The sequence below is a fragment of the Bombyx mandarina genome, chromosome 09, assembly GCF_030267445.1.
Source record: "Bombyx mandarina strain Sakado chromosome 09, ASM3026744v2".
NCBI lineage: Eukaryota > Metazoa > Arthropoda > Insecta > Lepidoptera > Bombycidae > Bombyx > Bombyx mandarina.
This window is the reverse complement of record NC_143216.1, coordinates 6,348,750-6,373,012: the sequence shown is the minus strand read 5'-3', so window position 1 is coordinate 6,373,012 and position 24,263 is coordinate 6,348,750. Positions and strand designations below refer to the sequence as shown.

Here is a 24,263-nt window from a genome sequence, read left to right as displayed (position 1 = left end):
ATTAATATTAATAATAAATAATAATAATAATAACAGATTTTGACTGTATTATTAAATTATATAATTTAAAAAGAAAAATATTTTTAACATGAATATATATTTAAATCCACAAAAAAATAAGTTATTTTATTATTTTCTTTGCAACGCGGTTTTTCTTAGTGCCAAATTATGATGAAGCGGCGTGCATAGCAATAGGAATATGTATGTCTCAAGTCGGCGCACACTTGCCAGTTCTGCGTACAAAACGTGTTGTTTTAGTGATAGTTGGGATTCACAAGGTGTTGCATAGTAGTTACTGCATCTTTTCTTTCGTTAAAATTGGCAAATGTATGTGATTCGGTAGTAAGTAAATAATTTTTATCTTTTTCTTTGCGTGCCGCCAAATTTTGAAATTGTTAAATATGTGCCGCAACAACAAAAAGGTTGAGAATCACTGGTCTAGGTAAACGTTCACTTATAAGTGTGCCATTAGTCTCTTTGTCTTAGCTAAAAACGAGAACAAAAATGAACATATGGATCCGATTTATAGAATGGAGCATTGTAAATACAGATTCATGATCAGTTGAACAGGATCCATGAGCCACTCATGATGGATTATTCTACCATTCTTGTCTTCACAAAACACCAACTGATATGTATATCTAAATCTATTTTAATAAAACAGTTAATTTAATCTCAAAGTATTTTAATATCACAGTATACTAGTCATTATATAAACGATATCTCTCGTTAGTTTGTTAATTTATATAATAAATTATTCCTACCACTTTTTAAATAGATATGTACATGTAATAGTCAGATTTATACTTTACGGAACAATTTTCTAACAGTTTTTACTATATGTTAATAATAATAAATTAGTTGCCACAGAACTAATTCTAATTAAATCATTAGTAGTTCTAGACATTTAAATAGGCCTACGGTGATACGTTGAATTGTTCCCATAAACCCTGTATACGTAAACGTAATGGCATTAAATAAAAATAAACTTCATAATTTAAATAAAACAATATTTTAAGTATTCAGAACTATCTCCAAATTTATAATTATGCATTTTTTATTATTATTCACATCTTCAACAAAACCTTATCTTTCAACTACACAAAAACGTGAAAATTGTGAACAACAGCCAAATCACACAAACTCGACTAACATTGCATTACAAGGTGATTTAAAATGTTGAATACTTAGGCGTCACCCTCGACAGTAGGGTGACATTCCGCCCCCATATTAAGACGGTACGCGACCGTGCCGCCTTCATTCTAGGACGTCTCTACCCGATGATATGCAGGCGAAGTAAAATGTCCCTTAGAAATAAGGTGACACTCTACAAAACTTGCATACGCCCCGTCAAGACCTATGCAAGTGTAGTGTTCGCACACGCGGCCCGCACTCACTTAAAATCCTTCCAGATTATTCAATCCCGTTTTTGCAGGATAGCCGTCGGAGCCCCGTGGTTCGTCAGGAACGTCGACCTCCATGACGACCTGGACTTAGAGTCTGTCAGTAAGTATTTGCAGTCGGCGTCGATGCGCCACTTCGATAAAGCGGCACGACACGAGAACCCTCTCATCGTGGCCGCCAGTAACTACATTCCCGATCCTGCGGACAGAATGGAAAGCAGTCGACGTCACCCAAAACACGTCATCTCGGATCCTCCCGATCCACTAACGGTGCTTTTAGGCACTTCAAGCACCGGCCACCGTTCTCGTCGAACCCGTCGCTTGCGACGAAGGGCTGGACGAGTAAATTAACTCTCAGACACAGCCCACTGAGTTTCTCGCCGGATGTGGGTCGCGTTTCCGATCCGGTGGTAGATTCTGCGAAGCACGGCTCTTGCTAGGGTTCGTGTTAGCATCGTCGTCAGGTTTGAGCCCCGTGAGCTCACCTACAAACGTTAGGGCGAATCTGAAATAGCCTCTCAAGGCTATCAGTATAGGTAGGAAAAAAAAAAGAAAAAAAAAATGTCGATTTCAATTATCGGCGAATGTTTTATCACATAAAATACACAAACAGTCTTTATAATTTTCCCTAATACTACATAGTTTTATTGGGTCTCTGCTAACAAATCCGAGTGTCAAAAAGAAATATTATGCAAAAACACTTGCATTTTAATTTTAGAAATCAGTCGTGAAAGATACCTCTGAAATTAATGGACTTAAGTGAATACCATATACTAAAAGCAAGACATTGCATAAAATTAAAGTATATTTGCTTAATATATTTTGTGCATTATTGCGATGCTTCTTTCGTCTTGGATGCGTGTCTTTATGTTCCTCTTCATCTTCATCTATAGTATTGTAACTAAAGTAGCTGTTGTCAATGTTATAAAATACAATTCTGTCACCGATTGGCTGTATTGGTCGGAAATTATGAGTGATCTTTCCGTGTGCTGATTTGAGTTCACGAAACGTTTCTATCTGAAAATATTAATTTACATGTATTTTGGTATCTCAGTAGTTTCTGATCAGAATTCTTTATATGCATCTTAATATCAGAATCAAAAAAGTGTTTATTGCTGATGTAAGATATACATAATATGTATATTGCCGATGAAAGATGTACATATAGCACCACACTAAAATATTTGAGACTTCGTCAAATATGGTCAGAAGAATGATTGAGTGAATAATGCCGATGGACATTATCATTTGAATGGCACTATTTAGCTAGAGACGTGAGGTCGAAATGTCAATAAGAGGTATCATAGACATCTACAGCTTAAATGCGTCACCCACCTTGAGATATAAGTTCTAAGGTCTCGGTATAGTTACAAGAGGTCCTACCGCCAGTAATGACGCAAATTATAATTTTGCGGGTTTGATTTTTATTACAGGATGTTATTCCTTCACCGTGGAAGTCAATCGTGAACATTTGTTAAGTACATATTTCATTAGAAAAATTGATACCTATCCGCCTGCGGGATTCGAACACTGTTGCATCGTACTAGATACGTATGCACCGGACATCTTATCTTTTAGATCGCGACGACTTCAAACCTTCACTCAAGCAAACCTTGTTTCAAATAAGACATTTTATAGAACTAGCAAAATACCAAAAAGACTGTACCACGTACAGATTTTATATACACAGGGTACCTATATCTTTAAGCTTTTCAAGGGTCAATCTTTACAACAAAATGCTTGGGTCAAGAGTGTAATTTTTAGGCATTTATAAACATGAGTTTTACTTCAAGGGGCTTAATCTATATGCGCACGACATTAATTCTTCATTTGTATTAACTTCAACTAGGGGTACCACTGCCCAGGCATACGGTAAAGCAATTCTTATTTGTAACCAACGTACCTGATCGTGTGTTAATCTAATAGGCTGCTCGAAATCCAACCAAATGACAACTTCAGAACAAGGCGGAGTTGTCAATGAGCCCTTGTAAGTAAAGTACCTCTTCAAATCGTAAGGCAAAATGTTGAGGAATGAAAAGGGATGGCTCATCGCCACGGAAGAATAGGGTTCGGTTACATTCGCTAATGCGGATGTTATATCATCGTAAGCTGGATGCTGATGACGGTCCAACTGAAATTAGATTTGGATTTTTTAAGGGAAAATACAGTTCATGGGATTACATTTGTGATTACAAATATAACAGGCAATCGAGTTTGTAAGACAGGCAAGTTAACGCTTGAATAACACTAACTATACTAGTTTCGTACCTACTAATTGTTATGAAACTAACTGGTAATAATCAAGTAACGTATTTCTTAATTAGTTTATGAATTTCGATCCGTTAACATAGATTTGCGGATTATTTTAACATATGATAATTATTGATGGAGCACTTTGTACAAAATGTGTTTTCATATTTAGATAACGCTTATCGGCCAAATGCAAGAGAATGCGTTTTTTCAACACCTGGTCAGCAAATAATCTTCTTTTCAGCCCACAGACGTCTCCTGCTGGACACAGGCCTCCCTCAAGCTTCGTCATAATGATCGACCCTGGGCTGCTTGCATCAAGCGGATTCCCACAACCTTCAACAGGTCATCTGCCCGCCTTGTGGGAGGTCTACCTACACTACGTCTTCCGGTACACAGTTGCCACTCGAGAACTTTTTGACCCCAACGGTCATCTGTTCTAAGAGCAATGTTCGCTCACAGCCACTTCAACCTCGCAATCCTTTGGGTACGTCGGTTATCAAGATTCTCATGCGAATCTCCTCACTCCTGATTTGATTTCGCAAGGAAGCTTAGGGCATAACCCTCTCAATTGTTCTAAGGGAAACCTTGAGTCTTCTGATAAGGCCTGACTACACGTGGTACTGAGACGGCAACTAGCAACACACACTGGTCAGACTTTTGAGACTGCGCTATTTATAATGAGCAGATTTTACATCATATTTAAATGAACAGCTATTTACGAGGGCTGCACTAAAAGTATCGGGAATGGAATATTTCCACTGTTCCTGTCATATTAAAATCTTTTTAATTGAAAACTTCTTGGTTTTAAAAATCGAATACCATTTATTTATTTAAAAAAAGATTCTCGGTCTTGTCACGAGGTTTTGTCAAACTTGTTTAGTCGTTGAGAAAATGGAATTGACTCGAGAAAATTCAAGAGCGATGATTTATTATGACTTTCGAAGTGGTTTAACACAAAAACAGTGTGTTGACCGGATGATTTCTGCATTTGGTGATGAAGCCCCATCCAAAACCACAATTTATCGCTGGTTTGCTGAGTTTCAACGTGGACGTGTCAAGCTCAGTGATGATCCCCGTCAAGGTCGTCCAAAAACTGCAGTCACCCAAGAAAACGTTGATGCTGTGCTTAAATTGATTGAGGAAAATCGACATGTGACATACCGCGAAATTCAGGCAACTTTAGACATTGGCATGAGTCAAATACAAATAATCTTGCATGAACAATTAGGTGTAAAAAAGTTGTTTTCCCGATGGATACCGCATTCGCTCTGTGAAGAGCAAAAAGCGGCTCGCGTTACTTGGTGCGTCAGAACTCTCGAAAGATTCCACGCAGGATCCTCAAATGCTGTATACAACATTGTATCAGGTGACGAATCAAGGATATACGCGTACGAACCCGAAACAAAAAACCAGTCACGAATTTGGGTGTTCGAAAATGAGTTAAAGCCAACAAAAATTGTTCGTTCACGGAGTGTTGCAAAAAAAATTTTTCTCTATGGTGCAGAGTCGTGGACGATTCGAACAACAGAACGGAAAAAAATAGAAGCCTTCGAGATGTGGTGAAGGCGAAGAATGCTCCGCATACCCTGGACCGCCAAGAGAACAAACAAATCTGTCCTCGAACAACTTCACATAGAAACGAGACTGTCGACGATTTGCTACCAGAAGGTTCTTGGTTACTTTGGTCACATTGCTCGGCGGCCACCAGACAACCTTGAAAAATTGACTGTGGTGGGCAAGGTAGAAGGGAAAAGACCTGCCGGCCGGCCACCAAACCGTTGGTCAGATCAGATAACTGCGCTCACTGGACTCTCTGTTGCGACCGCTCTGAGAGAAGTCGAAAACCGAAGGAAATGGAAGCTGATGGTACAAAGAGCTACGAAGGGCTTTCAGGGACACGACCTTCAGCAATAAAGTATGCGACTAAGAAGATTTTTTTTATCAACGGTCTTACAAATTCTATTTCCGGTTTCTGGAGATATCGAATTTTATGAATACAATTTTATTTATCGAAAATAAATACTATTAAACTAGTTTTATTTCATTCCAATGAATAGGGCCTACCTCGTAAAAAAATGCTAGCACTGTTAATCCATCGTGATGCTTCACTGCGTTGGTTGGGGTTCCATACTCTTCTTTGAAGAACACCATGTGCAATTCCATAGGAAAACTGAAAGATAATTTTAAAATTGTAATCATAAATACGAAAGTGTGTATGGTACCTGTGCATACGGTTAACAAAGTAAATTCAAGCTTAGCACATTAAATTTGAAAGAAAAATTCACAATCACACTTATGTACGTGTCATTAGCGGTACAATCATAATAATATGCTAACGATATTTGAAAATTGAGATCTGGCGATTTTATAACGAAATGTAGATTACTTTATCAAAGGTAAAACATTTTTGGAGGTATCGTTACAATAGATAAAAATAACTCTCACATATCGAGGCGTCAGTGTGCCGTATCTCGCTGACGGGACACCAGCCGATCGTCATCGCATCCGTTTATCTCCCCCCGGACAAGCCCCTTCTGAGCAGTGACATCGAGTCACTGTTCGGCATGGGAGACTCCGTCATCCTGGCAGGCGATTTAAATTGCCACCACCATAGGTGGAACTGCCACAGTTCAAACATAAACGGTAGGCGTCTCGACGCGTTTATAGACGACCTTACCTTCGAAGTAGTCGGTCCCCCAACTCCAACATGTTATCCGTATAACATCGCGCTCCGTCCGAGCACTATAGACCTGGCACTGCTGAGGAACGTAACTCTGCGCTTACGTTCCATCGAAGCAATGTCAGAGCTCGACTCAGACCACCGACCTGTCGTTATGCAGCTCGGTCGCCCCCACAACCCAGTCACAGCTACGAGGACCATGGTCGACTGGAAGAAGCTGGGCAAATGCTTAGCCGATGCCGCTCCACCAATCCTCCCCTGCGGCCCGGATTCAACTCCATCCCCCGAGGACACAGTCGAATCCATAAACATCATCACGGATCACATCTCTTCCGCGATCATAAGATCCTCAAAAGAAGTCGATGTGGAGGATAGCTTTCACCGCATCAGACTGTCCCCCGAACTTAGGAACCTCCTAAGAGTTAGAAACGCGGCAATCCGGGCCTACGATCAACTTCCCACGCACTCAAACCGGATTCGGATGCGTCGACTACAGCGGGATGTAAAATCTCGCCTGAGCGACGCCCGAAATGAGAATTGGGATAGTTACTTAGAAGGACTCGCGCCCTCTCATCAAGCATACTGGCGACTAGCAAGGACTCTCAAGTCCGAAACTACCGCTACTATGCCTCCTCTCGTACGCCCTTCAGGCCAACCACCGGCTTTCGATGACAATGACAAGGCAGAGTTGCTGGCCGATGCACTGCAAGAGCAGTGCACCACCAGCACTCAATACGCGGACCCCGAACACTCCGAGGCAGTCGACAGGGAGGTCGAGCGCAGAGCTTCCCTGCCACCCTCGGACGCGTTACCCCCCATTACCTCTGACGAAGTTAGAGAAGTAATAGATAACCTTCAACCTAAGAAGGCACCCGGCTCCGACGGCATCCGCAACCGCGCGTTAAAACTCTTACCAGTCCAACTGATAACAATGTTGGCTACCATCTTAAATGCCGCTATGACGCACTGCATCTTTCCGGCGGTATGGAAAGAAGCGGACGTTATCGGTATACACAAGCCGGGCAAACCGAATAATGAAGCCGCTAGTTACCGTCCGATTAGTCTCCTCCCAGCGATAGGCAAAATTTACGAACGACTCCTTCGGAAACGCCTCTGGGACTTCGTTACCGCGAATAAAATTCTAATAGACGAGCAGTTTGGATTCCGCGCCAAGCACTCGTGCGTACAACAAGTGCACCGCCTCACGGAGCACATCTTAATAGGGCTAAATAGGCGTAAACAAATCCCGACCGGCGCCCTCTTCTTCGATGTAGCGAAGGCGTTCGACAAAGTCTGGCACAACGGTTTGATCTACAAACTGTACAACATGGGAGTGCCAGACAGACTCGTGCTCATCATACGAGACTTCTTGTCGAACCGTTCGTTTCGATATCGAGTAGAGGGAACTCGTTCTCGTCCCCGTCATCTGACTGCCGGAGTCCCGCAAAGCTCCGCACTCTCCCCGTTACTATTTAGTTTGTATATCAACGATATACCCCGGTCTCCGGAGACCCATCTAGCGCTCTTCGCCGATGACACGGCTATCTACTACTCGTGTAGGAAGATGTCGTTGCTTCATCGGCGACTCCAGACCGCAGTAACCACCATGGGACAGTGGTTCCGGAAGTGGCGAATTGACATCAACCCCACGAAAAGCACAGCGGTGCTATTCAAAAGGGGTCGCCCTCCGAATACCACTTCGAGTACCCCACTCCCCAATAGGCGCGTAAACACCTCCGCCGTTAGCCCCATCACTCTCTTTGACCAGCCCATACCGTGGGCCTCGAAGGTCAAATACCTAGGCGTCACCCTCGACAGAGGGATGACATTCCGTCCCCACGTAAAAACGGTACGCGATCGCGCCGCGTTTATACTAGGACGACTCTACCCAATGCTTTGTAGACGAAGCAAACTGTCCCTCCGTAACAAGGTAACCCTCTACAAAACTTGCATACGCCCCGTCATGACGTATGCAAGCGTAGTGTTCGCTCACGCGGCCCGCACCAACTTGAAACCCCTTCAGGTTATACAATCCCGATTCTGCAGGATAGCCGTCGGAGCACCATGGTTCCAGAGGAATGTGGACATCCACGATGACCTGGAGCTCGACCCCGTCAGTAAGTATCTACAGTCGGCATCGCTGCGCCACTTTGAGAAGGCGGCACGACATGAGAACCCTCTTGTCGTGGCCGCCGGAAACTACATACCCGATCCTGTAGACTGTTTGGTAAACCGTCGACGTCGCCCAAAGCACGTCATCACGGATCCTCCTGATCCATTAACGGTGCTTTTAGGCAATACAAGCACCGGTCACCGTCCTCGCCGAACCCGTCGCTTGCGACGAAGGGCTCGACGAGCGAATTAACCCACAGACACAGCCCACTGAGTTTCTCGCCGGATCTTCTCAGTGGGTCGCGCTTCCGATCCGGTGGTAGATTCTGCGAAGCACTGCTCTTGCTAGGGCGGTGTTAGCAATTCTCCGGTTTGAGCCCCGCGAGCTCACCTACACAAGCTAGGGTACGCTGAAATACCCTCTCAAGGCTATCAGCATAGGTAGGAAAAAAAAAAAAAAAAAATAGTAGGTAGGTACAAAGTGTAAAACCGAGGTTCTAGAATACAAAGAAATAAGATTTCTTGTGAGTAAAATTTTACTGTACGTCTTTGATATTATCTAAATTACAATCGTTTCATATACCTACTTCACGTTTGAAATTACAATAATTCTAGTGTTCGAATAATTAATGCAACGCTAATTTACGCTCATGGCTTGCAAGTGTGGTCGTAGCCGGCTGTTTGAAAATCATTCAATTTATTACTGGCTTAGACGTCGGCTTCTTTTTTTATTATAAATCGTCCAGATTTAAATTAAATAAACAGTAAAATTGTAGACATACCCTCATGACAGAAAAATAACTTCATCATAGGTACGTACTATCTACAATATGCAAAGAACGAGTATGTTCAGGAACTATGATTAACATTGCTAACGATTTGGGCGAATGGCTTGCTAACGATTTGGGCGAATGGCTTGGTTTGGTTGGTATTGTCTGCTAATAAGAGTAAACTTTGGGAACGCCCGACATAATGATGTAGGTAAATTACTAGAATATTTTTTTTATGTTCATTTCCATACTGCTTTCATTGTATGTTACTTAATTTCGCACTACGTACGTTACGAATATTTTGAATTTGTCGCGTACAATTACATTGATTATTGTGGCACTACAAAGAAATTTCAATGATTTTACTAACTACTTAAATTATTAGTTACCTTGAAAATTATGTTTTTGCATCCGTTCTTTTTTGTCTGATACATTACTTACTGGTTACTTAATGGCAGAGCGCATTGTAAGTCTACAAAGATACTAGCATCCTGCCTATTTATGCCGTCAAGCAGTCATGCGTACCAATTTGAATGGTGGGACGGCCGTTATACTAAACAAGTAAGACTTGCAGCTCAAGTTTCAAGGTCAGTACAGTATACACGTTGTGATGACTATAGGCTTCGGTACGCAAAATTCAGGATAACCGGATAATGATATTTATTTTATGCGTAACAGTTACCCGTTCGCATCGCAGGTCGTTGATTAAGCTTTAGCAGTAGAAGTATGAATGTATTTATCTACATAATATGGAGTCGTTTCAATAAAGTATTGCCACTCCTTAATTATACAGTTTTTTTTTCATACAAAACCTTAAATATTTCAGATACAAGAGCATTTTTATATATTTAAACAAATAGAAAAAAAAAACAATGTTATTGCTAAAGTTATAAAACAACCATAATTTTATTCTGTACCTACTTAAGAATATCGAATAACAGACAACCTTCAATTTTCTTAATGCTGACGTTCTCTAGTTTTTATTAAGTAAATAAATTATTTACCTCCTATGATTGATAGTATCTTCAGAGCCAAACGTGTCGTTATCTCCCCAGTGGAAATGCATCTGGCTGAAGATGTAATCACCATCTAAAGGCCCACCGCGAACCCTCGGATGAGGTTCATTCTTCACTTCAATTAATACTGAAATCAAAACATAACTTAATTAAATTCATAAATTAAACAAAATAGATTTAGAAATATACTCAGAAATAGTGGCTAGATACCTACTTCCAAAATTTCTACTTTTTATAATTTTGTATAGGTGAGCGTTTCCCCATTTAGTAGCATGACTATTCAGTAATAGACAACTGTATTATCAGCAGTTACCGATTATCTCGGATTAGCAACGAGAATGCTGCCAACAAATCAAATTCTGAATTGCGGCGATGCTACCCTTCAAACGGTTTCGATTTTGTGACACGATGTTATTTCTACATCGCGGAAGTCATTAGTGACAACAAAATTGTTACATATTACTAGGAAATAAAGCATCAGCCTCAGGATAGAACCACGGCACAATCTCATGACTAAACCAAGCCTCTGACCTATTAGGTCTCGGACGTTTAAGTATGCAAATTGTTGGACTTGACGGCAATTTGGTTCGGTCATTTGTATGAAGTAGATTGATAAGAAGGCATGTTTATTACTCTTTTATTAGTTAATCAAAGGAGCTAATGCTATAAAAGTAAGCGGGATTAGATATTTACCATCTAGAGTACCATTCCATATAAACGCCTATTCTATTGGGAGGAACCATTACCAATTCAGAATCGTATGTCCTATAAATTTTATCTTCGTTATTGTGTTCACTCACAGTCGTACTGTTTTTGTTTTAAACAGAAATACTATAATCGATCGATCAACCGACTCTGACTTTATGAATTTATATCTCCTACCAAATGCTATGTTAAAATCTTACTAGCACTAATGCATTCACTCTAACCGGCGCCATCTAGGCGGGCTCCGGATAGCCTGCCGACCGAGAGGGCTGGTGGTCGTGGCGCCGACGACCGCCAGTCCGGCGTCCCGAGGGGGAGGGTGATGGGAGAGATGTGCTCCGCACTAAACACTTCACTTTCCCCCCTTTGCCTTTTCATGAGTTCTGTCTCATGTGAGGTTTGGACGTTGGTTGTTGAGCGACAGGAGGTTTTAGTCGGTTCGACTCCGACATAGTCCGGCGATTTCCTCCTGACCAAAAAAAAAAAAAAAGCACTAATGCATACCTATATTTTCTTATCAGTCCATGACGTCCAATGCTGGACACAGACTCCCCATGTTATTATGGCCGACCCTGAGCTGCCCGCATAAAGCAGATTACCGTTGTACAAATACAATTTTATATACGTAAATAATGAATCATCTGTTTCTTGTACCATTTACCTTAATAATTTATTACGTAGGTATACAAAATCCACGGAAGTATTAACCATACCTAATGAATCCTCAATGAATTCTTTGTATCCTATTTAGGTCGGAAGTATTGATTTCCTGTCTTTCTCAATTGTGAAAACATAAGGATGTTTTTACAATTCAAAACAACAAAACAATTCACAAAAATATAAGGATGCACGTTGCATATTCTGTGCATTCCTTAAGTATGCGTTTGTTTTAAAAAAAAAACTTACTAAATGAGTTGTAAACAAGCTTACGGTTCATCTTGTGTTAACTGGTAGCCTGAGCTCATAGGCATCACATAATAACACAGTCCAAGACATATTTAAATTGTACATACGACTGTCAGACTATTTGAACCGGACGAACTACTTCGTGGTGCAAATAGGCAGCAAGGTGGTTCCAACTTATGAAAGTTTACGATACTTACCATACCATACCAAGTGGTTGTCTAAAAGAGAATGCTTTTAGCAATAAGATTACCTATTTTACAATTATACGGGGATTTTAACCGAAATATTGGCATCGAATAATCCACGTAGGTACACTAGACGTCCCATCAGTCAGGTCTCGACGACTTCTTACTTGAAGTATACGACAAGTTAGAGTATTCCAAATTAGTAGTCGCCTTCCAGCATTTTCGCGACATTTTTTGTCTACTATTAGAAATAAGCATCGCGCTTCACATTAATATCTAAAACTATAGATCGATACATTGCTTTACGACGCCTTTTAAACCAGTTACGACCTCATTACCGTTTTTAGAATAACAGACTTCTTTAACAACCTTTAAGACTATATAAAAATACTTAGTAGCGAACATAAACCGATAATATATCGATCAATACGTATATTATAAAAAACAATTCTTGAAGAATATGGAGAGATGTTATAATCTAACCTGTGTGTCCATTGTTGGTGACGTGTACATCGTCGATCGAGTCATCAAAGCCGATGAACTCTATATCTGGTAGAATTATATGTTTAACATGCAGAATGTTGATATTGATAGGACTCTGGTGCTTTCCTGCGCATTCTCGATATCTCTCGCCCCAGTAATTTGGTCCTATAGACAAAGAAAATTTGTATTTTATAGATGTTGTTCTTATGTAGTAGGCATGGACAGTTCTAGATCTCTTTATTGCTTATGGCTTATGCCTAGTACTTTGTTGCGAAATTTATTAAATTACGACAAAAACAAAACAACCAAATTTTACAAGGTAATTTTAGAAATGAACGTATTTCTACAAGAAAAAACGATAATGACATTTAATTTTGATGATAGAATAATAACACGTTGATTCCATTGTGTAAATCAACAATAACCATATTAAAATTTTAGTTTAAGAAAATGTGTTTTCTTAAACATATAAGATCAACATCCGCTAAAGGTTTATCCTTTGAGTTTTAAATTAGAATTGTAGCAAGAAAAACCAAATTCCCAAAAGTCACAATTGACGCAGAGTCTATTTCATCTGCTTTCGTTGAAAACCAGCATATATGTACACTACGCATTCAAACGTGGTTTATCGTAAAATATTTTGAAATCAACACATTCTCACGTCTTCTACAACGACCCCATTTTATTTCCGGCTATTCTGAATAGCGAACGATAAATCGCAATAAGAAATAGTTCTCTAATGAAGTAAGATTTGTCAGAGATAAATTAAGACTTGCTGTGTAGGAATCTTTCTTGAAATTACTCAAAGTTACACAAGAACACGAATAAATAAATACAAATGTAAAATATTACCTGTGATTCCATCATATCCGAAGTCATCTCCCAGCGTAAGGAGTACTGTTAAAGATAAAAAAACGAAACATAATGAGTAGAATAAATTTTTTTACAACGGATATTTAAAAAATCTTAATTTTTTATTCATATATAATACATAATTATCTTATAATAAGTGCACAGCGTTATTTTATGAGCATAATCAAGCCAACGAGTAGTTTGTGTGAATTTTTGGGCTGTAGATGAAATTCTTAAGATATATTTTTGGAACGAAGCTCCTTATGGGACGATGCGAAGGGGTACTTACTTTAACCGGGAAAAACGTCCGTAACGTAAGATTTTTATTAGTAATGCACACAGTGTACAACTTAACTTTGTAATAACATACAAATTAGTAATGCACGCAGTGTCCGATTTAACTTTGTAATAACGTACAAAAAATAACATATTTTTTTAATCATTCATTGACCACGATCTCAGAGCGTTCGTTTGCGCAATACACTAACTCTTATTCAAACAACCGCGAATGAAGTGTACCACAATAAGTTCGCACGTTACCGAATGACCGTGGGTTGTTGCGAAACCTTCAGTTTTATTTACTTTATACCTCGAATAGAACTTTAAATTAATATTTTTATAATAAGGAACTTCGTTCCTATCCGGTGTCCCACAACACCACACATCTTTTTATTATATGAGTAAACAGACCTGAAAACATTGATGCCATTGGCAATTGTTGTTTATACAAAATTAGAAAGTAAACAAATTGTAGTTGCGGTTAAAATACGTAGAAAAATACAAACCTAAACATACAGACCGCATACCTTTTTAATAATGCTTACCAACAAGTAAAGAGTGAAACTTGCGATAACTGAAACTCAAATGTCTACTAGAAAAAGAACAGCTAATTTATAGTATACCTTTATAGTACAAATTATACAGCAAAATTTAAAGTTCGACCTCATATCTTAAACGGCATGCATATTGTGATGTATATGAACCAGTAGCCACTTTGGGCCGTGTGATCGTTAACCCATCTAACTGTTTGACTTAACTGGACGAGGTTAGCTAATGTGGAAGAAGAACTGATTCCTTCAAGATCCTATTTTATCCGTTGAAGAAACTTTTTGTAGCTTGCCTACTTCATTATATTTCGATTACAATGGTTACGTTTGAAATCGGGAGACCACCACCAATACCGGCTTAGTTATTGAATACACAGTTAGATCACAATTGTTACTGTACGAACTATTGTATTGCACACCGGAATACTGTCATTACAATATTATGAACTTATTTATAGGCTAATAATATACCGAGATTCAAAATGTTCAATTACTGTATCATGTAAATTAATTCATTATTTGAATAAATTTAGAACTAGGTAACAAGTTAATACTAATATTATACTTTTGAATTGCAAATACTACGTATACTTACAAATATAAATCGTGTATTGTACTGCTACAGCAAAATGAATCGATTTAGATTTATTTTATGTATTTTTTTTCTATTAAACAAATCAACATAATAGCTTTTTCATTCATTTAGGAGGCTAATAGCTTCAAAATGGATGCCACACATGATATTTATTGCTTTTGAAAAATATATTATTAAAAATTCAATTTTTCAATGGCGGTATCTCATTTACCTTCGCATGACTTGAATCACGCGCATTGCCTATAGTTTAACGAGTGCATTCATTCTACATAGTTAGAACAGAATATTTTATTTCGTGTTAATGGCTAGTGTAAAACGAATGAAAGTTTCGAGGTGCAACGTAATTCAATAATGCTGTTCATTGTCTCATTTCACGGTCGTATTTTTAAGGTGATTTGTAGAACGCTCACGGTTATTGTGTAAAAAAATTATTTGAGTTAGTTTAATGCCTACGAATCGAAACGTGGCAGACAAAGTGTACCGTAACGTGAACTGACGCGTGAAAAGTTCATTGATAAAAATAAATTACGGTACATAAACTTACTAATAATAGATTTAATGACCTTTCATTGTTGCCAATGGTCACGCTAGATTTCGTATGCAAAATAGGTAAGTATCCTAAATGGTCCACTTTCAGACGCGATAATAATCAATGCTATCCTAGAATGCCGATACTTACTTATTCAGTGCGGCTCCTTTCACTTGCAGGTGGGGCTGGAACTTATTCGAAAGCCCAAACGATATGCACACTTTGCCTATTTAATGTTTATTATTAACAGATAAATGCTATCGAGAACGGCAATACAAATCATTGTCTCGTATAATTCGGTGTGAAATGTTTTGGACGGTTTTAGCATTGTGTTCAATTTGTTAATTACCGACAACATTTCTGAAGGTCTTGGGGTGATGTCCACGTCAACGGCCTTGCGATAAAAGACATGAGTTTGCATTGTCCATTAATCGTCATAAATGTCAGTATTGTGTGATATCAACGGAAACTGCATTAGCATATATATGGAAAACGATTCAAGATAATCTCGACCGTAACTAATTTCTGTGACGAGTAAAATATATTTTTAAAGATGTTGCCGCTGACGACAATTTCTATATTTTTCCATCTACAACTGGCAATGGCGTTGTGATTAATGTCGTCACGATCAAATGTTTGTGCCAGAAACACGGTTCATAAACAATATCACGATGCGCATTGCAGCAAAACAGTTGCATATAGCCAACAGGAACACAATTGAATCGGTTCACAATCACCGATTTCATGTTTTAAGTCACGCAATGTGAAATGCATCCATATGCACCTTTTTTAATACTTTGTTTAATTGTTCTACATGGTTAGGTCGTCTACGGCTCATATGGTTTAGTTTATAGATGACCGGAGTCCGTTGACATTGTCAAATCCATGTATTTAAGTAGATTATGACTTTATTTTACTTTTAATATTGTGGTGGTAGTGAATTGACCTTCTGTTCGATTTTCGCGCTTAAACAATGAAATCGATTATTATAATTGAGTATACCATGATATGAAACAATAAAAAGGGTCAAAAAGGTCGACTGCTTGAAACAATACGTTACAATGATTAAATACTAAGCTGAAACTGTACAATGCGAGAACTATGAAACTTTCATAGTTAAGTGACGTAATAGATTCCCATCGAAACGATTATAGGTATATTTCAAACGCTCAGAACTTAATATTTATTGAAATCTAGTTTACAATGAACATGTGAAATACTGTTGCGAGTAAAGCGATTTACTGTATAGGCTTGAACTTTACAACGATTTTCATTTGATTAAGAAAAAAATGAAGGGAATTTACATTTGAATATGTTAGATTGATTTATAGAAAAAAGCGTTAATGCTATTTTTATTATTTTAGTTAGATAGACGAGCTTTTGGTCTCCCTGGCATAAAGTGGTTCCTAGAGGCTACAAACATTAGAATGAAATGCCCTATGATGTGTAATTCTTCGGATGAGTTTTGAAATTAAAACGGTAGGCGGTGAATCAGCCTTGAGCTTGGCATCTCTGATGCACATGAGCATCGCTGACCACTCACTCGACGTATACTCGATTAATAGGAACTTGCTTGTTTATTGCCTTAAATTCCTCAAATTCATTTGTTACAAAAAAAAACATAAGTTTCCGCTACTTACTTGGTAAAAACAAGTTTAGGTACTTCTACAAAAATGCTTTTAAAATTAGACTTTAAGAATACTACAAAATAATATAAGTACAGAAATAGAAAACGTAAATCACAATTCGTGATTCACGAAATAAAAGCTTTTAATTAGTTCTGCTCGTGAAAACGACCGAGATAGGTACCGATAATACAGATTCTTAGCAAGTTGCTCTATGTGATTATCAGGAGAAAGTATTTACCCAGGTCCCATTCAACAATTTGAGTATAATATTATATTTTGAGCGCAACGATTTAAATGCCAAAAAAATACGCATATTTCTGAATAAATTATCAAGACGTATGTAAATTTATAGAATTCCAAATTGGTGAATATGTAAATACAGTTGAGTCGTCCGTGACCACGAAAACTGTAAAGTATTGGAAGCATCGAGAATAATATAAAAACGCGACATTAAACACTAAAAGTTTTAATAATTATGTCTACCACTGGCGAACTTTTTTCTTTTTTCCTACCTAATCGTTGGTAGCCTAAGGGGCTATTCCACCTTCGCGCGCACAGTAGATGAACTCACGGGCTCAACCTAACAGAATTGCTAACAGTAGTCATAACAAGAGTAGCACTTCGCTAAATCTACTACCGGATCGGAATTGCGACCCGCTGAGAAGATCCGGCGAGAAACGCAGTGGTTTGCTGGCGAATAATGAAGTAAATGCTATATTGGTGAATATGATTTAAAACAATCAAATAAACCGGTAAAATGGTTTATACTCAATAACATATTACTTGTAAATATTACATAAAATCACATAGGTGTGGCTAAATTATATAGAGTGTCACTCAAAGTGCTGCTGCTATTGGGTTCGTTTTATATAGGCCACAAAGAACAAAAGCTACGTAACAAGGCTAGCAACCTCAGGAAGCTTTTTAAATTCAAGGAAAACGGGTAAATTGTTCAATTTATAAATATTATTTTAAAAGAGGAATCATTTGCATTATTTTAAGTTAATGGACAGATAAAAATCCGTATCACGTATGGGGAAAGTACTTTGTATACAAAATGACAAAATTTCGTCGAGTTTTAAGTTGAATTCCTTCATGAGTCTTATGAATATTTTTATCTTTTAACCATGGGACTGCTTGAAGACTTCCCTTTCCTTGTGTGTAACAATCGTGTACATTGTATGTAATAATAACGTTATTATCGAATAATAACGTTATTATCGAATAACGTTATTATTAACGTTATTATAACGTTATTATTATCAAATAACGTTATTATTACATACAACATTAATACTTTATTTATTCATACATGTGTATCTATACAAAAGTGAATTATTTGTGTCACAGGTAATAATAATAAAAATTAAAAATAGTGTCAATATCCTGAGTATTTATACTTCGTTTAATTACAACTTATTTTAGCTGGGATTTAAGAACCGGAGCTTAAAAGTGGCATCAAATGAATCCCAAAGTATGAAAAATGTAAGTTACAAGAATTCGTATATGTAATGTGTCCATTATTAGATTAGCCACTTGAACTAATATAGATCTACAAAGATCTGTTAATAAAGACAACGTTTGTAATGCGTCGCAACAAGCATAGATATTTATTTGTTGGAATGATACCAAGGGCCGTTAGATATTATCTGTACATGCATTGTTATTAGTCAACATGGAGACAACAGTAAAGGTTGGAAGAGCAATTTCGATAGCAATCAACACGTACGGGTCGACTATTTTCTGATAATATAGAGGTATAACATATTTTTTTTTGTAGGCGCATAATTATAGCTTTGATTTACATGATATTGGCACTGATCGTAGTAAAACGTTATAAAAAAGTAATGTCCATCCAAGCGACAACATTCACTTTGTTTGTACCACCTAATGTCAATAATTAGTAATCAGTAATACTAAAATAATTTGTAATTATTATAATATGATACAACGTAAAATGTTAATTAAAAAAGGTGCAAAACTGGCGTACCGTTAAGCTTAAAAGATATTTGACTAAACCTGAATCGCGTTAATAAGTTTGCATATTGACAAGTTCCGAACAACTATATTTCGGATCCACTCATTCGGTAAACGTTCCCTTTGTCGTTTTTTTTTTCCAAAAAAGTTTTGTGTCATACGATACCTTTCATTTATACTAATTATTGTAATTGTAATAAGCCAGCGAAGAAATTGACGAGGCTCTATTCGTATTATTATTCATTGTCTTTGAATGCTGACGAGCATACAGGCCTTCTGATGGTGACCGCTGTCCCTCGTAGACATCAGTATCACCCGTATCATCAGTATCAGGAGTACACCCAAAACGCTGTCTACCGTACAATACTAATACTCATTTTGAAAAGATCGACTAAAATGAGTGCCATTTACATCTGCATTGATCAGTCGGGTTTTACCAATAACATACAATGCAATTTCAATTTTAAAGTTATCCTAAAAAGATAAATATCAATGTCACCGAATATAAATGCAACACTGAAATGTTGCGCCCAAATACGGGCCTAGGATTTTGAAATTCGAGTTGTGACAGAAAAATTATATCGTGGATGTTTTTTTTTTTTTGTTCGTATTCTAAAACCACTCAGGATGCTTGTTAACGCTTTAAGGTACATTGCTAACTAACAAAAAAATGTACCTCAACCTTACCATAAAAATATAAAGATGTAGTAAACATAGAGTTAAAACCTACCGTTAAAAATTATGATCCCATCGAAGTAACCTCGTTAACACACTTGATAGTGAATATCTACTGTAGAATAATCGACTTGGACATGTCAATGGACATCGTACTTCAATGCCTATGAAAATTTCAAAACTGCGGTTAAATGTTTATGGAGATAACAAAATTGAATAAAAAACCAAAAAGTCTATATGCATACATATTTATAAGTTTATGGAGACAAAAACAGTCGTTCAAAATTAATTAACCTGTACTTAGCACTTCTGTTTATAACGAAAATAAATGTTTCTTATATAATTTAATCAGAATTTAAGAACTTACCTACTTGATGTTAAACTATTAACATAAACTGTAACTTAGCTGTTTCAGCAGCCCCTTAGTGAAAAGAATATTGGACAATAATCGATTATAATATTTTTTATATATGTAATAGATACCAAATATAAAACATAATTCAATATTTTGTATTTTTTTATAAAACCGAGACCAAAGACGGCCTAGTTTTGAGAGATGGTTTTGTAAAAAATTACTACACAGGTTTAGCGAAAGTCTGAATATAAAACAGTCACAGATCTCTTTGATTGTGTAACTCGGCGAATCATAATTTGTTATATCAGATTATCGCAATCATTTAATAACTTTTGTAGTAATTCTTAGGAACTACACAGAACTCTCTATTTTCTAAGTGAGTCTGGAGCATACATATCCATCAAAAGATAAAAAACACGGGTACATAGTAATATTGAATAATATATTACATAAACTTCTCTGTCTGTAGTTGAAATAGTCCCTTAGGCTACCAGCGGTTAGGTAGGAAACAAAAAGGATAAAAAAAATTATGATTTACCCACGAAATATTTAACATATTATTATTATGCTTGATGATTTTCTGCACGTATGAAAAACCTTCATTTAAAAAAATAATGATGTTTATTTGACAACTAACTTCAATTCTGTCAAATAATTTGTGTAATAAAAAAAACCTACGTAATGTTCTCATTCAAACTACAGACAGCTTGCAGAAATGCATACAAATAAACATTGCTTTAATACATGCCATAAACCTAAATAAGTTATTCATGATTCACATCAACCTTTTAATGTCTATGGGTATCGATAATATGCTAAGCAATAATTAAAAATATAAAGCACAAAACAATTATATTGGAGCTATACTTGCTGGTTTTTTCAATAGCGACATTTTTCCAGGCAGAATTTGAAATGATTCAGAGAGTGAAATTCTTTCAAAAAGCTTAAATAAAAGACAAAGCAACTTTAAATTAAATTCGTTGATGGTACTAAAACAATTCAGATAATTATAGTAATGACGACAGAGTTCCTATTGTTCTGAATGGGTAAATATGAAGCTGTGAAATGATTTCGAGACCAGATAAAAGTCGAAAAACTTCATAATATCTGAATAAAATTGCATTGTATTTGGCATAATAGGTTTTGTGAAGGGCAAAAAAGTTCTTTAAAAATTGGGCTCAGTTGGTTCATTGGGGTATTCTGATTAATTTTTTTCTTTTTATCCCCCTACCTATGCTGATGTACCTTGAGAGGCTATTTCAGCTTCACCCTAGCATGTAGGTGAGCTCACGGGGCTCAAACCGGAAGTGTTGCTAACATTGGCCCCAGCAAGAGCAGTGCTTCGCAGAATCTACCACCAGATCGAAAACGCGACCCACTGAGAAGATCCGGCGAGGAACTCAGTGGGCTGTGTCTATGGGTTCGTCCGCCGTTCGTTCGTCGAGCCCTTCGTCGCAAGCGACGGGTTCGACTAGGACGGTGACCGGAATTCTGATTGTTTTTGTTATCTAAATATGAATACAGAAAATATTGAAAATTCACTGCATATTTTTTTACGTGGTACTTTCGACCCCGAACTTTCTAAGAGAAAAACTCATTTCAATTAATATAAATTTTATGTCTTCTCAATAATGCTTGCTATGCAATCCTAGGCAATGCGTAAAGCTTTAAGAACTTCATTGAATACTTTAATTGTAAAGAACAGCAGCTTTAGGCCTAAAGCATAGCCAAGTCATTTAAGATTCTATAGTAATTATTTTCATTGAAAGCTATAGTACTTAGGAAACCATTCTACAACCGGATGGTACGTTGTAAAAATGATCTCTGAAAGGTTGTCTGTAGACGCAGACATTCTAAGCTGACAGTGAGATCAAGATTATCAGCAATCTTTACAATGTTAAATGGAAGTAGTTGATACTTGGCAGTCTCGGAGCAGTACTTCACAGAAGACTCAGTCTGAGTGTTTGTTATAAAGCAAGTAATTTTTTAGGTAGTGAACTACCACTTCGCTCTGTTCAGGGCTAGCAACGTATTTGAAAGCAAACTTGTCTTTCCAAATGAATCCTACACTAAACACCGCCGAAGATAGTATTGTAAGAATCTCAGTGTTCTTGGAAGTTTGTAAGGATATTAAATGTCGTCTGTCGATCGTTTGAAATCTCCGAGTACACGGAGGTAACAAGGCTGTCACCGTGTTCTATGTCATAAAATTACCTACTTACTTCCCAGTCATTCGTAGTGGCAGTACCTAGCCTTAATTATTCACGTTATTCCCTGCCTTTAATACACCAGTAGAGAATATAATGAACTTTTTTTTATTGCCCTTGTAAGCACACGAGCATACGGCCCACCTGATGGTGAATGGCTACCGTCTCCCATAGACTTCAACAATGACAGGGACAAAGCCAAGCCGCTGCCTACCGTTAAGTACTTCTCCACAAGCCGCGTTTGAACAAAGACACAGGCACGATCGGACTTCATGCACACTTGGAGAGTAGTATAGGTATTGGTTTAATCCAGCCTTTCTCAAAGTGGGCGATAACGCCCCCTTGTGGGCGCTGCAGATCTAAAGGGGGGCGGTAAGTGACTCAGAAAAAAAAGGGAGGACATTGTGTAGAGGCTTGGGAGGCGATTTGCAATTTCATCTAGGAGGGCTCTTAGACACTGGCTGAGCTCTCGCTATAGTGATATTAAGTAGGTGAAAAAATGGGGGCGATAAAAAGTAATTTATTCTCAAAATGAGCAGTACACAAAATAAGTTTGGGAGCCTCTGGTTTAATCTAATAGCGACTAGAAGTGTTGTTTAAACTACGCCATAAGCAGCGGTAATTACGGGCTCCGTGACCTCTTAGAGAAACTCTTCGCGACAGAAAGAAGCTGGACGATAGAACCAGCTATACGGGCTTACAATACAGCTTACACTGCAATACGAACTTAATTAAATACAGGCATGATACAAACATACTTAATTTGCTTTTAACAATAAACTAATACCGCGTTATACCATGTACAAATAGGACGGTCATTGATAAGTCACGTAATGGATGTCAACAAACCGTTAGTCGTCGCTTGTATTTGTCGTAATAAGATTTAATACAGCTACCAGGAAACAGAATAAACCTAATAGAAAGCAGTGGTATTAGAAAAATATTAAAATTATTTACATTTAACTTTTTATTTGACCGAAGCTTTGTAATTGAAATACCAATACAATAATATTGTTTGTATTAAAATTTAGTGAACATGAAATTACGTGACAATAAAAATAAATGCACATAGATGCACAGTAAAAAGTTGTGTCATGTAAAGAAATAAACAGTGCGCTAGCAATACGAAAACTTAATTTATTTATGATCGAACTTTAGATTTTTCGTGACATTGACTAACTTGAATTGACTTGACTTGTTAACCGAGACAAACATTCTTAAATTCAACCACGTTTTACGTATTTTTCATACACGACATTTTATTGTGTAAATTGACTCAGGTAAATAAACAATAATTTAGAGAATTAAAATATAAAATTAAGAGCATGATCAAATAAATAAAAACTTGTACCATTATTACAAGGTAGCGAAATTACATACGTACTTGAAAAGAAAAGTGTGAAGTCATAAATTTAAATGAACTACAATCTTAAATTTTAATTGGATTTTATTATACTAACGAAAAAAATAAATTTATATTCTTAAATTAAAAAATAATTTATATTCTTATTCTTAAATTCATATTAAATTTATATTCTTACATTACGTACTATATCTAGCTTTCATCCAGATAGGTTCTAAATAAAAATAGATATTATACAAGTAAATACAATCACAACTTTAAACAATATGCTTACTGAGCTTCAATAACATTGGCAATACCATTTGTTTATGATCACAATAATCTAGAAAGATTTGTAAATAAATTCAGTTAAACGAATTTGAACTCTCAAATGCAATTCTTTGTCTATGAAAGATGATGGGTCTATTTATCATTCGCATATCAATTTAATTAGCCAAATAAGTATTTTAAAACTGTCTTACCGGATATTATTGCTAATAATAACACAACCAATACATATATGTACCTTGTAAAGTAGCAAACAAAATAAATGTTGCTATAACGCCCTGCATCTTGTTCAGTTGTTTTCTTCAATTAGCACACCAGTCGATTAAGACACAAAAAAAAAATTCATGTTTTTTATACGAAGCGTTAAGTTTACACGCACGTATTTTAAAATACGTTCATTATTATTATGAGGAATGACCGCACCGACACGCGGTTTTTGTGGCAGACAACTGTGCGCTGCCAACGATTTCCCTCA

The 24,263-nt window shown here is 37.1% G+C and overlaps 1 protein-coding gene across 1 annotated transcript; it reads right to left on the bottom strand.

Moving 5' to 3' along the window:
- Positions 1–668: 668 nt before the first annotated feature.
- On the bottom strand, positions 669–24,252 carry LOC114247610 (putative carbonic anhydrase 3). The gene is made up of 7 exons (XM_089729710.1): positions 24,027–24,252; positions 13,366–13,410; positions 12,514–12,678; positions 10,223–10,361; positions 5,721–5,826; positions 3,307–3,534; positions 669–2,420 (listed from the first exon to the last, which is right to left on the bottom strand). Exons 1-7 carry the CDS (start codon positions 24,070–24,072, stop codon positions 2,118–2,120), a joined length of 1,032 nt encoding a protein of 343 aa, XP_089585836.1. The 5' UTR covers positions 24,073–24,252; the 3' UTR covers positions 669–2,117.
- Between the last annotated feature and the right edge of the window lie 11 nt (positions 24,253–24,263).

Coding starts and splice junctions, on each gene's coding strand:
- LOC114247610 (XM_089729710.1), bottom strand. CDS start 24,072: ATGCAGGGCGTTATAGCAACATTTATTTTGTTTGCTACTTTACAAG. Junction 10,362..12,513: donor CACCAACAATGGACACACAG/GTTAGATTATAA, acceptor TTTTGATTTCAG/TATTAATTGAAGTGAAGAAT. Junction 2,421..3,306: donor TTAGATTAACACACGATCAG/GTACGTTGGTTA, acceptor TAATATTTTCAG/ATAGAAACGTTTCGTGAACT.